Source organism: Urocitellus parryii, chromosome 1 (genome assembly GCF_045843805.1).
Source record: "Urocitellus parryii isolate mUroPar1 chromosome 1, mUroPar1.hap1, whole genome shotgun sequence".
In the NCBI taxonomy this organism is placed as follows: domain Eukaryota; kingdom Metazoa; phylum Chordata; class Mammalia; order Rodentia; family Sciuridae; genus Urocitellus; species Urocitellus parryii.
Window position 1 is genome coordinate 219,248,028 of NC_135531.1, and position 18,318 is coordinate 219,266,345.

Genomic DNA, 18,318 nt, shown 5'->3' on the forward strand with positions numbered 1-18,318 from the left:
GTCTACAATGTCCACCAATGGTCTAAACAATAAGTAATAATATCATCAGAGATGTTTAAAAATAACTGTTTTAAGTGAGAGCATTAAAACCTGTTTCTTTATCTGTACATTTATGGCTTTGAAAGATAATGGCTTAAGGCCATCCTTTTTACAATATCAAGAACAACAAAGATGGAAGGTTATCACCTAAACACCAGAGGCTCTTCTTAGCCTCCTGTACATTAGTGACAGATGAGGTTGTCAGATCTGGTGTCAGATTACTGGACAGATTGTTGAATTTTGCTTCCTGTAGTGATCTTTTTACATTTTGACAAATTCTTCTCTGTTTCAACATGACTTAAACACAGTTATGAAGCAGATCAGAGCTTTTAAATCAAATTCAAAAATTGTGCTGCCAGGAGTGTAAGTATTTTATAATGAATATATACACAAATGAATGGATAAATTATGTACATATTTGAAAGCATTTGTTTTCTGTCGATTTCTTCTGGGGAACTCAAACAGTAGAAAAGGAGAGAATGTTAGGAGAGCTGAATTTTTATGCTAATGTCACAATTCTATTCTAATCTGCTGAGTCTCTGCATTCTGAGTTTCTCATTCCTGGAGTGGGAGCTACAGGCAGGAAGGCATCTCTACCTGATTTTTTTTAGCAATGTATTCCAACCATCTAGAAAGGATCTGACACATGGTAGATGCTCAATTTATATTTATTGAATTAACAAATCCACAAAATGAGATTAATCATAGTAACCTCTCTTATATTTGCCTTGATTGTTATGGTTCGAAAATGAGACAAAGGAAATTGTAGCTGCTTGAAAGAATATTCTTAGGTAAATTCTAAGTGATATTGTAGTGACTTTTATTCCACTGCTTATACACTGTCTAAATCAAGGTCATCTTTGAAATCAGCAGCAGGTAGTATCTACCAGAGGCGATATGCAGCCAGGTATCCATCTACTAATCAACAGTAGGGTGGCTTCAAATCTCACAGTGACTTGGTGCCTGTGACCTATGCCTGGGCTCTGGGCTATCGAATCCCAGATTCACCACTAAATAACCTTGGCCATATTATTCAACTTTTAGTGATTTAATGTCCTAAAAATACAACCATAAAAAATATCAACTCAAAGAGTTGTAAGGATAAAGTGAAACAATTCATGTAAAGTCTTTGCATGGTAAAACACATGAGAAGTACTCCATAAATGTTAATGTATTAATTACTTTGGCATCCAGGAATTGCTTCTCAGTTCCTGGCTTCTTTCTGTTTTTCCGCTTGAGCACGGGTATTAGTTTCCTGAGGCTGCCATTAAAACTGTACCACAAACTGAGTGGCTTAAAATAAAGAAAAGTCTTTTCTCACAATTCTGGAGGCTGGAAAACCAAAATGATCATATTAGCAGGGTGGTCATGCTCTCTCTGAAACCTGAAAGGGAAGGGCTTTCCCTTTCATAGTCTAGCTTCTGGTAGCTACAGACACTCCTTGTCTTATGGCAGCTCTGTGTCCCTCTCCTAATGACATTCTTTCTGTGTCCCTTCATATCATCTTCCCTCTCTCCACAACTGTGTCCGTATTTTACCTTTTTATAAGGCCACCAGTCATACTGGCTGAGTGTTTACCCAAATGACCCCATTTTAACTCAGTTTCACCTTAAAGGCCTGTTTCCTAAGGAGATTACATCCGGAGGTACTGGGGTTTAGGACTTGAACATATGGGAGGAAAGAGGGAGGGAGAATCAGCCCATTATAGCATGATTTTATTCTTAATTAAATATGGGAAAGTCTCTGATAATATGGCACCAGATTTGGAACTTTGGAGTTTAATTCTGAAACAAATTATAAAAAGAAGTCACTCAAAGGCCCTAGCCTGGGTTATTTCACTATAAAATAAAAGTAGTGGGCCCGTTAATGTCTACCATGTTTTCCAATTCCAAAGGTTATGTGGATAATATGACTGTTTTTCAACTGTACTGTGTATCTCAACTCTCATTGATGCTCTGTATATTCTGTGTATTTTGCTATTCTTGTGACTAATGATAAAGGTTCTGATTCTTACCACACACAAAAAAAGTATGGAAGTTAATGGATATGTTCATTAGCTTGATTTAGCCATTCTACAATGTGCACATATATCAGAACACCATTGTTGCACACCATAAATAGATGTAATTTTTGTTATTTAAAGAATAAAAGATAAAAAATATAAGAGTTCTGAAATATCTTGTGACATTTGCAATTTTCTCAGTTCTTGGATTAAAATCCCATTTTCTATAATGCTGTTTAATGGGATGTTATTTTGTGAAATCAAAGTTTTGTTAGTTTAGGTTATTAGTATATCTAAGTAGTAACAGTGAGTCATTTTGTGAATTTTTATTGATTTTTAGAATTTTCTTTTTTTAAGTATTGCAAGCACTATATATTTACACATAATGATTGATCATATTTATGGAATGCAGTGTGAGTTTTCAATACATGCATACAATGTGTGAATTTTCACATTATGGTAATTAACATTTTTATCTCCTTAAGCATTTATCATTTCCTTGCCTTGGGAAATTTCCAACTTCTTTCTGCTAGTTCTGTAGAAAATATATTGTTGTTGTCAACAATAATCACTGTACTATGCTGTTGAACATTAGAACTTATTCCTCTCATGTAACTATATTTTGGTAATTAGCCAAATTTTTTTAATGCCGAACATCATTTTCTGGAAATGAGATTAAAGGTATGAAAGTTTGTATTATGTCTATCCTTATTATCATACAATACAACTTGTGTAAAAATCATAAAACCAAATTACAAGGAATTAGGGGAAGTGAGAAATTAAGTTCGGTCACTAATCCACAAATATATAGGCAAGTTTGAAAGTTTGCTTGGATTGCCCTTATAGAAACACTTAAAAGTCTACCCTGCCATAGCTATAAAAAAGTATACGAAAGGAAATTAAAAGGTCTTTCCTTCAACTCTGGGATACAAGAGTTTTAGAATCTTTAAGGGCCCAGAAGTGTTGAGCACACATAGACTCAAGACCAAGGGGTATTTTCTTAACCTCATCTGAGGACCGCTACCCTTGGTGTTGACCGGATTTTTTTCTTTTCCTTCCAGCTTCCTCCATTCTCAAAAGGGAGAAGCGGCTGAGGACCAAGAATGTGCATTTTAGTTGTGTCACCGTGTACTACTTCACCCGGAGGCAAGGCTTCACAAGCGTGCCCAGCCAAGGGGGCAGCACCCTGGGGATGTCCAGCCGCCACAACAGCGTGCGCCAGTACACCCTTGGCGAGTTTGCCAGGGAGCAGGAGAGGCTGCACAGGGAGATGCTGAGGGAGCACCTCAGGGAGGAGAAGCTGAACTCTTTAAAACTAAAGGTAAGAAGTATAAACGCAGTTTCTGCAAAACTCCACATCCTTATAACAATTTGAGTCAACTTTTTAAACAGTCATAGCTGGAACTGCATTTTACATGACTGATTGCCTGCTGAGTCTTTTTTTTTTTTAAGCAAAACAATATAGTCTTTCATGGGAAACGTACCTGACATCATTTTTTCATTTATTTTACAAATATTTACTACTGAACATTGCTTGCTCATATAACCTGTCCTGGGGGGCTAATGGGTAACCAAAAATAGATGTAGTCTCCTCTCTCAGGAACTTACGGATTAATAGGAAAGAAAAATATTAATCAAGGTATCAAACAAAAGAAAATATTGATTTGTTTTTTCATTCAGTGCTATAAAGGAAAGCTGTAAAGCACTATGAAAATGTAAAACAGGAAATTCATGTGGCACAAGAAGTCAAGAAATGTTTCCTCGAGGAAGTGAAATGAAAATCTGAAGAGGTAACCAGGCAAGGAGAACTGGCAGGAGTTTCAGGCTTTAGGAAAGCCAGAGATGCCTTGTGCTGAGAGGGATCAGTGAGCACACAAGGTTTATTTGACTGGAGCAGAGGTGAGAACGGTCAATCAGCATGAAGGAGAAGGGCTTAGGCTTTGTAAAAACATATTAAGGTAATTTTTCCTCATCGTCTTAAGGACATCAAAAGTCAGTAGTTTTAAAATCAGGGTTGGGGTGCTAAAATAATGCAGTCCAGTTCTTGTAATGTGTGAGAACAGTTTGGGAGTAGGGAAGGCCATGTTGGGACAAGAGGGAACCTAGGCAATTAGGCCAGGTAGAAGGCATCCCATAGTGTAGAAGACAGGTGATGGCCAGTTAGGTTAGTCTGAAGCAGGGGAGACAAAGAGAAAAGGAATAGGAGAAAATTAGTAAAATCAATGGTGCTTAATGATGGGCTGAATTTGGAAGGAAGAGAGGGATAGTCAGGAATGACAATTTCTGGGTTGCAAAATGGAATGGGCGGCGTAGGTAATAGTATTGTTTGCTGTGACAGGAAATGACAAGCAACAGAGGAAGATGCACAGATAGTGGGTGGGGTGGATAATGAGAGCTCTCTTGGACATACTGAGTTTGAGAGGCTTTTGAGTTTTCAAGAGGTGTTGGGAAGGCATCTAAGTAGAGATTCTTGATGTTGAGCCACTTTAGAGATTAAGTGGAGAGAAGTACAGAAATTGAGAAAATGTCTTTTGTCAACTCAGAGCTCTTTATGTTTGTGTGGGTCCATCACCCTATCAATACATAGGAATATTCTACCATCATTATCTAGTGAGAAAGGAAATATTTTCAGGTAATCCAACACACTTACAAAAGGGTATGCATTCAATGCCTGAAGTACCATAAGCCGCCTGTGTTAGCTAAATTTTTTTATGAAATCAACCAGCAGAGGTGTGATATGTGTTTTGAAACATGTTATTGTATATATTTTGCAAGTTATGCATGGGTCTTGTTCCCAATTGCATTACAAGGCAATCACTTAAACTGGGCACAATTTAGCCTAGAGAGTGACTTACATTTCCTTTGCCAGTATTTTTGGCATATTTCAGTGAAAATCCCTCAGTTTTTCCAGTAGCAATACACCATTATTTTGTGATTTATGATAGCTTGTCATGTAGTAATTTAGTAATAGTTACCAAGTTTGTTTCTGAAATCCATTCTCTACCTTTGTAACCGATTACAAACCAACTCTACCCCCACACACACAATGAGTGAAGTCTTTCTTCAAATTCAATTTTTGGTAGAAAAATAGTAAAGGTTGACAATCACTAATGAATTTTATTTACCAGGCATTTTGCAAACAATGTTTAATTTGATCCTCACAGAGATCCAGTAGAATAAATAAGTTATCGAAATATGTTTGCAACTGAGGAAAAAGAAAAACAAAAGATATTAAGTAACTGGTTCACTTAGAAAACTGATTGTGTTATCTTGTTTTTTCCTATTCTTAAATTAATTGATTATCTCCTATAGGCATTGGGGGAAAATATCTGTGTACTTGTGGGGGGGTTATCTTTTTCTGGGGTTTTTAGAGAGAATATAAATGTTATCTGAGAACCAAAATATTTACTGTGGTGAACTTCTTATATGCTCATGGTACGTGTGATGGACATGAGGGAAAGCCACAAACCTACAGCAGCCTTCCTCCATATCAGGCAGTGATATATCAGGTGCTGATATAATTGTACACAGATACTCCCATGCCTTTTTTTAAAGGAGCTAAAGAAGAAAATCAGAAACAAAAAGAACACTGTAGTATTGATTTATTTTTAAAATAGTGCTTAGTGTTGGAAGTTGGAGAGGCAGCCATCTGAGTGGATGTCATATGTCAGTTTTTTTATTAATAAGGGGAAACATGCAGTTTTTCTCTTTGGCAAAGATGTAAACAAAACACATTTGGCTTTCATTGCTATTTCCAAATGAATACCAAGCTGAAGGATAACAGGATTCTGAAGTGACTGAGCTTAGCCTCAATGCATTTGAAATATTCAGAAACACATGGTACATGAAGTTAAAATATCACAGCAATGTGGACCAGTTGTCTCAAAAATCTGAGATGAATTAATAGAGAGAAACTTGTATATTTTAATTGAAATTCTTCTAGCATATTAACTTTTATGATTTAAAAAATATCATTGACTATACTTGTCTAGGTCTAATTGTACAAAATCTAAAATTAGTTATCCAAAACATTAGGAATCTAAAAATTTCACTCTTATTGGAAATGACATTTGTTTTGAAGTATGAATTCCTCTGGGATAAGTAAGAAAACAAATGTGTCTACATTGATTCCGTTATTTTGAGTTGGGCAACAGAAGATCAGTAGTACAAAAGAGGGGTCCAAAGAGGAACTAAAGGATTGTGAGAGCCAAACTTTGCTCCCTTGCATTTTTGCCTGAGATAGTCCTCTGGGAGTTACTGTCTGTTGAGTTAGGGCAGAGGGGAGGTAGCATCTGACAAGTCAAACATTCCCAAATTCTCATTAAGGAGCCCAGGCAAAATGCCAAGGGACACTCACTGGATTTGGAACTGGGTAGCTTTCCTGCCACTTAAATTTAAGAACCAACAATCTTAAAAAATAAAGACAGATTTCTCTTCTACCGTTTCTTCCTGTTTTTCTAGGAAATCTTTGCTGAGTTCCAATTAGGGGAATTATTTATTCAATGACTCTTTTCCCAATGATGCTTTAATAGAGAGAAAGGACTAAAAAGAAAAATACAGGGGCTGGGGCTATGGCTCAGTGGTAGAGCACTTGTCTCACATGTGTGAGGCCCTGGGTTCAATCCTCAGCACCACATAAATAAACAACTAAAAAAATATATAATACACACTTGAAGACTTACCTCACAATAAATATTTTGGGAACAAAATAAGAATAAACAAGTAGATTTTGGTTATAAAACTGGTTCTTATTTAGCAAATCAGCCTCCTAAGTTATAAGGTTTATAAATAGAGAAAAATAATATACAATTATTTTTGTAGAACAAATACAATTTTATGGGAAGATGCTCAAGTGTGTCTTTTTTTATTCATGGTGTTGATGTTTTAAACATTGTCTATAAACAACTGTGGGGGAAAAAGCTGAATGAATAAAATGCATGTTCCTAGAACTAATAAGTAGCTGTGGATTTCTAAATTACAGAGCACAGTTTTCTTTCTCTGTCAAGCCCATTCACACATGTCATACACTTCACAGTAATCAATGCAGTCATCTTAATTCTATACTCTTTTCCAAATTAAGTGCTTAGATTTCATCATCTGCACCACATTGTTGAACAATTAAATTAGCTTTTACTTCCATTTCTCATGTATCTGTAAAATACATTAGGCAGCCATTTCTAAGTAGGAGACTTGGCATTCTGATCGCCTCTGGGTTCTATCTTACTGGATTCTACTGCCTTATTCTAGGAAATTTAATTTAGCTTCCACAGCTTGGACTTGACTCTATTTCGCAAAGATTTTGCAACCCAGGTTTTTCTTCTTTTTCTTTCTGAGATTAAGGATCTAACCCCACTCCTGTTACCACATCCAATCACTTCTCAGCATTGTCCTTTATTTTTTTTTCCAATTTCTTAGCCATATATTTCTTGAATAATGTATGGTTGCTGTCTCCCTTTCCGAAATAAAAGTAAATGAATAAAACCAGACTTTAACTCTTACTTTAATGACTAAACTCTTAAAATATCACTATGTAAATCTTCAACCCCTATCTCAGATTTAATCTATGACTATTTTATTCTTAAGTACTTCACCCATGCAGCATTGTAATTTCCTACTCCACCTCCAGCCCTCCCTTTGTATCTCTTCAAAAGCTCCATGATTAATCCTCCAGGTAAAGATCTTCAGGGTGCTGGGAGATGAAAGGGAATAGCGGCTTGTGAGAGATGCTTGAATGGTATCTTAGACCCATAGTTTGAACACTTTGGGATGTGTATTTTAAGAACCTAATCTGTAATTCTTTCCTTGATATGTCTTTGTCTGGGGTCAGGGTATTTTAGAACTCCATTTATCCCTACATAATTTCTCTGTTAGACTCTGTAGCAATCACTTCAGAACATACTTATTGTCAAAGCTTCCAGAATGAATTCCTAAGTAGAGGCCTGCTTCAATACCAAGCAGAAAACTTTGCTGTTTCAAGTATTTGCACTATTGTATGTACAACCTGTTCTGAAAAGTACACAAAAAAAATATACCTAACCAAAGTGATGGAGACTAGTAGGGTGGAATTCAGCCTGATACACATGAAATACATTTAAGAATATGCTCTTTCAGCACATCACTGGCATTTTATTTGAAAAACTACAATTAGACATATGTAATCAAATCATCACATTCTTCCTGTATAAAAAACATAGTTTTTTGTTGTTGTTGTTGTTGTTGTTGTTGTTGTTTTACTTTTTAGTTTAGGAAAATCAATTGCATTCTCCTGGTTTAAATGTAGGGACATCCAGTGGTGTGTTGGAGCCAGCTCGCTGAATTGGCTCATTACTGTGGATTTATATGCATCTCTTCCCAACAAAAGTTTGAAATTGACTATGAAGGGAATATGTGAACCATGAAACTTGTCAATCACAACAAACTATAATATTTTTATAAGTATAGATTTTTAAATATTTAGCATCAGGCTACTGGATTCATCCTGATTTATTATCCACCAATGAAAGAGGAATTGTTGGTATAAACCAAAAGGAAGAATAAGGAATTTATAGCTTATGTTTTTTTTTCCAAGTTGTTTTGTCTTATATGTTAATACTATCATTTCTGGTGACTTTTTTCAATAATGTATTTTCCAAGGAGTTCTTATGACTTCATATTGTTGGAATTAATTTGTTTTGTTTTGTTTGTTTGAGATGGGGGTCTTTCTTCATGACCCAAGCTGACCTCAAACTATTGGGTTCAAGAGTTTGATGTTACTTTCTTAGCCTCCCAAGTAGCCAGAACTACAGAGGCATGTCACTGTGCCCACTTCACGTTGAAAAGAATAAAAGTTAACAAAACAAGCAAATATTCCTGGCTTTTCAAAGACATAATTAAACTGATTCAAATTTGCCACCTACAATTATCAGTTAATGAAATATGAAATTATACTGTAAGATTTGACTAAATATTAAAGTAACATAAATGTTTTTCTTAGATTGTCAGAGACCTTAGAGACTAGGTCATCTGTCCAGCTCATACCACACTACCAACAATTCCTTTTATTAATTATATATCTTGTACTTTCAGCAGGTAATTGCACATCTTAGATGACCTGGAGCACACTGCTCTTTTGAAGTAGCACGTTTCATTCATGCCTTTAATCATTAGAAAACTCTTCCTTACACTGAGCAACCTGCTGCTATCTTACCACTTCTTTTGACCCCAATTCTGCATTCTAAGTACATGGAATAATTCTTTATATTTGACATTCCAAGGGTTTGAATGTGGTGTTGATACACATGCAAATATTTGAAGATATTTATGGGATTTATGTGTTTCTCTTCTGTAGAATGAAACATTCCTCGTTCTTTCCATTAACCCTTGAGGGCATGGTTTTCAATTTCTTTTTCTTTCTTTTTTTTAACTTTTTTGTTTTAATTTGAAGTTGGACACAATAATTTTATTTTATTTTATTTATTTTTATGTGGTGCTGAGGATTGAACCCAGGGCCTCGCATATGCTAGGCGAGCGCTCTACCTCTGAGCCAGAACCCCAGCCCTTTCAGTTTTTGTTGCCTTGGTTTTCCTCCTGTGGATACATTAGTATTTATTAATATCTACTTCATAATAAGGTACTTGATCTGGTACTCTGGATGGGATCTATCCAGTGCCCAGAAATGTGTTACATTAATCCAAATTGTGGATGCTCTTTCCATGGATATAACTAAAGTTATAGTAGTGTTTGGTAGCTTGATCAGTTTGTTTGTATTACATTGGTAGTGAATAAAAAAAGCAAACAAACAAAAAATAAAGCAACAAACAAAAACAATGAATAAACCTAACTCTCTGCTTTATGCATTATGATATAAATTGAAATTTTATAATACCTCTAGGGCTAGAACCATGTTTAGTTCTGGACATGGTCTGTAGGGAGCAATCAATAGTTTTTTTTTTTTTTAATTTAACTTTAACGAATGTGATCTTATCATCTGCCTATGTGATAAGCTTGCCTTTTAGGTTCTCATCCAAGTTATAGATTTAAAACTGTTCATATTATGGGGTCAAGTTTGGGATATCCTGTCCAAGTAGTGACCTTAAGAGGGCCCACCATGACCTTTACTGGAAAACATTGCCAGGATGGGCCACTGATACTGATAGAATGTAGAGCTGCCACACCCTCATTCCTGACTTTAATAGTGGTACAAAATAGGATGAGCATCACTGATCTTAGAGATATTTTCACTGTTGAACTAACTAAAAATTCATGCATCCATCCATAGTTTTATTAATTAGTTTACATTCCTTCTTTGTATGAGAAGAGTAAAGCAATCTTGTTAGAAGTCTAAAGTGAGAAATTCTCAGGACTAGATTTTTGTCTCAGAGATAAGAATAAGAAATTCTCAGTAGCAAAGCACTGATTTTCCAACTGTGATCCATGAGGTCTGAAATCAGGGAACAAGGCAGCAGGCCCAGGACACTGTGCACCTCATCCCACTTTTATCTTTTATATGTCAAGGTTCTGCATAAAGATGAAGTTCATTTACAAAAAGGATATTTTCTCTGCAGTGAACCCAGACAACAGTTTCGTATTCACTGTTTTCCTCTATCCCATGTACTGAAACCATCTGTTTAAATAATTCTTTCTAGAATATTGTTATCCAGAATTAGCCTTTTTTTAAAAAAAACAATTCATTCCCATTTTGATCATCATTTAATTCCTTTCCCCATGAGTCTTCACAGATGTGAGACTGAGCAATCATAACTTCAAGCTTCTCCATTGTTCTAAAGCATAAATTGTCTGGGCCTGGGGATTCTTATATAAAACAGCTGAGTGCACTTTCATTGTCTCCCCACCTGATTTTTGCTTTAAATCCTTCCTGACATGTCTCTTCTCCCATTTCTGGCTTGAATGTTTTCTTCCTTGTTAGAGAGTATGGAATCAGAATAGAAAATAAGTAATTCTGCTTTGTGTCTTTGTATGCAGCCTTCTTTTTTATCTGCCTATTCTGTCTTCCTCCTGATACTTCTATAAACTGCCCATATATTTTTTTGCACTTACTACACTAGGTCATATATGTTACATGACCTCCAGAGTAGACTAGAAGTTCTTTAGATGGTAGAACAGTCATGCGTTTATAAACCCTGATACCTAGTACAGTATTTGGCAGTATAGTGTAGTGGTTAAGAAAATTCGTTCATTCCAAAATATCTGTTAACCAATTACTGTGAGACTGGCAATTATCAAGGTGCCAGAGAGACATTAGTGGACAAGACAGACTGTCTCTGTTCTCAACATGCATGGATAGGAGAACGACACATGAAATCAACTAATGTATTATGGCAAAATTAGAGAATGAGCAATAGCAATTAAGTGCAATCCAAGATCAATGAGTCAGGTAAGAAAATCAAAAGAAGAGCACATTATTTCAGCCAGCTTTGACCAGCTTCGCCTGACAACATCTCCATTAGAAGAGCCAACTCCATATGCTCCAAATCCAATGCTGACTGAAGAGGTGCCATTTTTTTTTTCAGCTCAGTCTGTCTTCCCCTCTTCTGAGCTCTTGTTCTCTATGACTGAATCATATCTTTTATTTCTGAATTCTAAGGTAATGTGCATGGGTCTTCATCTCCTACCAATTGCACTGAGATCAGCTTTTGGAGTGTGGCTGGAATCTAATGCTATTTTTCTTCCATCAATTTTTTTTTTTTTACTATATTGTCGCCAGCTGGCCGGGCTGGCTAGATGATCTGAGTTCAAAGGAGCTGGCTGCAGCAATAAATAGACTGAGAAAATGACAAAGAAACCATGAAAAACACGAACATGAATTTTGAGGATTGAACTGATCAGTGACCTGAAGGGTTAACTCCACGCTGGATAGTGCTGAAAGGAGCTACAGAGCAAGTGCACCCGAAACCCCCTCCCCTTCAATTTTTTGGGGAAGACATTCGATAGAATATTCCACCCAAATAAGGCAAGGGATACGATTTCAAAAGGGTCGAGTCTTGCTTGATGATGTCTTGTGGTCAGCAGATTGATTGACATGTTGGCAAGTCATACCCATCTCAGGTGCTGTGTGGGATCACAGAGCAAGAGGAGAGGCACACTTACATGGCATAGCCTAGTCAGCTCTCAAAGCCAAACCAGTCCCCTCATATGCTCAAGTACACATAGCTCTCACACACAGCTCGTGGATGGCTTGTGACACTATAACTCTTAATACTTTTTTACTCCAAACTGATCTTGACAATCAGCCTCATGCTTTGAAGTCGAATAAACCTGAGTTTGATGCTCAGTACCATCATGAATTAGCTAATTTAGATAGACTTTGGTAAATTACCTTCCCCATGCTCCAGTTTTCCCAAGTACAAAAAAAAATTCATAAGATCATTGTACAAATTCGGTGAGATAATTTGAACAAAGTATGACACTCAGCACCTGGTATTCAATATATGGTGGCTCAGGTCTTCCTCAGCATCATCATCTTTGTTACAATAGGGAGTAATCAGTGTTTGTGGAACTGAATTCATTTGCACATTCTTATATCCACTCTCATTTTTACACGTGCTCATATATTTTTTTAAGAAACAGGAGACTTTACTACTAAATATACAACTTCACTGATGAAAGGAACTGGATCTATTTTTGTGTTTTGCTTTGTTTCTTTTTTTAGCATTTTAGTCAATCTACATTTTCAGTATTGTTACCCATTTTGCATTGAATTGGTTATTTGATAGTCTTGGAGTCATTCCACTGATTCTTACAGTAATACATCCTATTCCTCAGGTGTGTATACGTGGGCAAAACTGTGTTTTCAGAAATTACTTTCTCATGCTTATCAGTGGGTACAATTTTGCAAAAGTAAGATGTTAGGATTCTGTCTAAAACAAGTTATATTTTAATATGTGGAGGGAGTCTAGACAATTTTACCCAGTAGCCCAAGAAACAATTGCCATCTTCAGTGTTGTCATTGGATCAAGGACGGACACACACACACACACACATACCTCTTAAGATCCTCACAGTACAATATAGATAAATATATACACATACAGGAAAAATATAAGATGAGATAAAGATCATTATATCAAATCATGAGTCAGGTTATCACTTACCACCTTTCATTGGCTAAGTCAGATAAACAGGAGCTACTCTGAAGAATTGCTATTTCTTTCTCTCTAGTTCTTTCTTTATGGAAAGTGATTCCACCAAAGTCCAATCATCTGTATGTTCTGTAGGTCAAAGAATCCATCATGTTCTGTCCCAGAGCAGGCCTCCTTGTTGCTGGGGGAGTGAGGCCTTCTGTCTCCACTGTTCGTTTCTGACTGCCCATCCACCTTCAGATTTAAGCTTCATCTGGAAGTTTTCCCTTTTCACTCCACTGCCAGCCCTACCTGTAGGTGCTCCTCAAATGCTGTATTCACCCTAAGCTAGGAAATCCTTTCAAGCTGGGTTGAAATTGCCAGATTCCTTGACTCATTATTCCATTCCGTTGAGATTAAGGTCTTTGTCATATATACCTATACCTAGTGGCTCATACAAAATAATCACTAACTACTATTTAACTACTCAATAAATATTAATTATATAAAAGAATATTATATATATATTATATACATATTATATATACATATTATATATATATATATATATATATATATATATATATATACACCTCAATGCTGTTAGGGAGCACAAGCTGTAAAGTCAGATCATGACTTTAATGTATACTCTATCTATTTGTGATGTTGGGCATGTTTAGCATTCCTGTACCTTGATTTCCTCATCAGTTACATGGATAAGATTTTTGTGTTGCTATACGAGCTAATCAGGTTAAGTGTTTGGAACAGTTTCTTGCACACAAAATTAAAACTGGTATTAATATTATTATATGCCATACCTTTTTCTGCCACCTCTTTCATCTCTACCTCCAGTTTCTCTCTTTCATATGCATATATATGAAGACAAGAGCAAATTTAAAGGCCATAAATATTATTTGATAGTGTTCCTAAACCACATTTTTTAATAGTAAATTTTTTTTTGAGCTACTGGGAGGCAACCTTATTTCTGGAGAAAGAACACAAAGTGAGAAATGGTCCAAGTCCTAGATTGAAGATTTCTACCTCAAAAGTAGGCATGCATTTGAAAATGCAGGTTACAGGGTATGTTATTTTATAAATAAAATATCTTTTTAGATACATTGTGTTTGACTCCATGTTAGACTCCCAGCATTGTGTTAGAAATTATAAGAAACTTATAATTTATGACATGTAGGGAGAAGCATATTAAAATAGGAAACAGGGAATTATGTCCTATAAGTACATCCTGGAGGGATCAAAATGACTCTGAGTAAGCTTCATTAATGCATAAAATAAGGAGGCTGCTTTTCATGAATTAAAATCTGAAATTTTAATAATTCTATTTTGAGATGGGAAAAAAACATTTAAAGGTAGCATTCATGTCAGGGGAGAACCAATGTTGTACAACATGAATGTTCTTATGCATGACGATAGACATGGATAAAGAGGCTGGCATGAGTAGATGAGTCAATCCTGGAAGACTTCCTGGATTCCTTTACACCAGATCTTTAGAGAATAACAAATGTGAGTTGGTAGACAAGAATAGGGAGCTCTTTGATTTTTTTTCCTATTGCTCCCATATAGGAAGATACATTTGGAAATACTATTTTAGTACTCCAATACTGAAGAACATTTAAACTCAATAGTCTAGTCCTGGATTTTAATGAAACCAGCAGGCACAGTCGGTCTATGCAAGGTCATAGTAGGGAATGTCTCAGAAGCAACACTAACCAGGAACCATAAGAAGAGGAAGACAAGTCAATTGACCAGACTGAGGTAGAATATTCCCAGTCTTCATTAGAAATGATGCTGAAGGGCTGGGGATGTGGCTCAGCGGTAGCGCGCTCGCCTGGCATGCGTGCGACCAGGGTTCGATCCTCAGCACCACATACCAACAAAGATGTTGTGTCCGCCAAGAACTAAAAAATAAATAAAATTCTCTCTCTCTCTCTCTCTCCTCTCTCTCTCTCTCTTTAAAAAAATAAAATTAAATAAAAAAAAAAAAAAAAAAGAAATGATGCTGAAGAGGTGAGGAGAAAACCTTGCCAGAACACATCAACATTAACATGAGATTTAAAAAATCTAGGTTTAAATCCCTCAAGGTTATTTAACAAGAGTGAAAATAGTATATAGCTGTATGTGAAGGACTTTTAGATTCTTACTTGAATCTTTATTTTAAAATGAAATTATAATAAGTGAATAATTCTAGAACTTGTAAATAAGAGATGCAGATTTTTATTTCTAAAGACATTTATATTTGGAGTAAACTGTATCTGTAGTTAAATTTGAGATACATTTGTTTGTTTCTTAGTTCTGAGATGCCAATTCATGGTTTATGTTGCCTTAAATTTTTATATATTTTTACATATTGACAAAATTCTTACTTTTTCTTGATTTTTAGATTTCATGTGTTGTCTGATAACAACCATTGTTATTTTGTACATCCAAACCCATTGTTATAAGTTGGAGATTTCATTGGTTTTATAATATTACCAATTGCACAAGAAAGCCTAAATATTATAGAACACGAAGATGAAGTGGGGAGGAAGGATTGAAATGAGTCGTGCTAGCCAAGTGCTGAGTGTCTACATGTGCCATGAACTGAGAAGCTTGCTGAGGTTCACATAAGCAAGCCAAGAATTAATTAAAATAAATCTATTGCCACAGAGTGACAAGATGGGAAAGGGAATACTCCCTACTTGTTCATGCAGCTTTGCCTGTCACAGAAGATTGGACATGTGAGGCAATTATACACTTGAATTTCTTAGAAAATTAGATCTTTCACATAGAAATGTGCAACTTGTTAGTAAGAATTAACAAAAGTGATAACCACCACCAATCCAAGTAACATCTTAGTAATGGATGTCATAGTTTAACCAATACACAATGCCAACGGAAGAAATGAACTGAAGATCATACTAACAACATAGCCTGGTAAAGGGGAATGCTCATCTTGGTAAGATCATAGATTTAAGTAATTTAGTAGTTTTTGCAAATACATCTCAGGGACCCTTTGTAATATATTGAAATATGCACTTTGGTGATTCTTTGGTGAAAATTTCTCCACCTGAAGGCAAAGTCCAATATTCTGTTTGTTCTTTAATACATTCACAGTTGTCCATCCTGGGGGGTTTTTACAGTAATAAATATTCTTGTCTAAATATTGGACATTTTCTTTTGAGGATGAGAATGGTGTCTAATGTCACCAGGGTATTTTAACTGTTTAATGGATGAACTGTGAAGATTACTAAGCAAGGTAATAGTTACAATGAATGAAATTTAGAAAGTAATAAATTTAAAAATTAAATAATCCAAATAGCTTCTTTATTTAGTTATCCCATGCTTTATCTCTTATGGATTTTCTACATTTTTTTTTCTTGCACTGCTCCTAAGAATAAATATCTTGATCATATTCAGAGAAAACTTTTCTTTCTAAATCCTTTTTTATGAAGGAAACAATATGTTGTGGTGTAATACTCAGAAATGAAATACTGATTCAGGGCTTACTGATGGATGAGATTAATTTAGAAAAGAAATATAAATAGCAGCAGAACAACTCCTGGGTATGTGAGGCATGGCCGTCCACATGAGCTGTTAGGCAGAAGGTATGGCTTTGGGCAAACTCCTTTGGGAACCTGGTTTGTCATTTTAGTTGTCAGTTGATGAGCATGCACCAGCACTGTTCTCTGAGAGCATACTGACCTGACTGATTGCTTCATATCAATTCCTTGGAATGTTCTGTAGCGTAATCATGTTTATAATCCCAATAGCATAGCACAGCACAACTTTATTTCCTGAGTGCATGGTTTTGCTGAAATCCCAAAGTCAGGGTGATTATCTCAAGGACAAGATATTTACTGACTTGGTTCGTGATGGCTTCCACTAAGATGCTTTCACTTCTGAACCAGGACATTCTTTCTCCAACATCAGAGCTACCCATTTTGAACTGAATCTAAAGACAGCATCTAGAACCTCTGGTCTTTTTCTTATCATTCTGGTTCAGGATGTAACAGTAACTACTGACTATAGGAGACTGAGAGTTCCAATTGGCCATCTTTTGTAACCAGTACATTTTTAAAAGTACACAATTTCCATGCCTCGGTTTTCCTTTTTGTGACTTCTCCTAATGAGAAAAATAAAAGCAAACGGTTGAACTCACACACACTTAGTGATTGCTCGCTCTCCCCAAGTGCTGAGGTGGGAACTTTGGACCCTGCTTGAACTCCATCTCTTATGTACTTCCCTGTGTTTCTAGATGACTAAGAATGGCACAGTAGAATCTGAGGAAGCTAGCACTCTTACAGTGGATGACATTTCCGATGATGATATTGATTTGGACAACACAGAAGTAGACGAGTACTTCTTTCTACAACCCCTGCCAACAAAAAAACGAAGAGCACTGCTGCGAGCCTCTGGAGTGAAGAAGATTGATGTGGAAGAAAAGCACGAGCTGCGAGCCATCCGCCTGTCACGGGAGGACTGTGGCTGCGACTGCAGAGTGTTCTGTGATCCGGAAACATGTACCTGCAGCTTGGCAGGCATTAAGTGTCAGGTAAGGGTGTGGATGTCAGGACATCCAAAGACAAAGCATTATACACCACCCAGTAAAGAAGTAGTGTTGCAAATAATGTATTGCACGTGGAAAAGAAAATTTGTGGAAAGGCAAGATGTGTAGTTCAGGGAATGAGAAATGTTAATTCCAGGACATTTGCAAAGTGCATATATATATATATATGAAGTACAATATAAAGGTAACCCAGATGGTAGAGGTTTTTCCTCTTAGATTCATTGGTTCCACCAGCTCATTCTGGAAACTATTGGCATCCTAATATTTGAGTTAATGTTTTCTGATCTATGTATGGGGTATGAAGTGAATGATGGATTAAAGGTGGTGTGGACTAGTGCAAACATGAATAGACTGTTTTTGCTATTTGTCGATTATAGAAAAGTGTCCAGTCAGGTTAACTCTCTGTGCTATTTCTTCATCTTTAAAATGAATGGGCTGGACTATGTTAGGTTGGCCAACTATCAACTCACAGACCAAATCCAACCAATCACATAAACATAGTTTTATTGGAACACTGCCATTTTATTTGTTTATTTACCCTATTATTTATGACTAATTTCAAGCTTCTGCTGCAGAACCGAGTAGTAGCACAGAGACCATATGGCCAAGAAAGACTAAAATATTTAAACTCCTGCCCTTTGTAGGGAAAGAAAAGT

At 36.1% G+C, this 18,318-nt stretch overlaps 1 protein-coding gene across 1 annotated transcript in view; it reads left to right on the forward strand.

The window, feature by feature from the left end:
* Csrnp3 (cysteine and serine rich nuclear protein 3) overlaps positions 1-18,318 on the forward strand; it is a 68,495-nt gene that overhangs the window by 47,471 nt on the left and 2,706 nt on the right. Inside the window, exons 2-3 of the mRNA XM_026411142.2 lie at positions 3,103-3,362; positions 17,351-17,647. Coding sequence (XP_026266927.1) covers positions 3,103-3,362; positions 17,351-17,647 — 557 coding nt within the window. The remainder of the gene's footprint in view (positions 1-3,102; positions 3,363-17,350; positions 17,648-18,318) is intronic.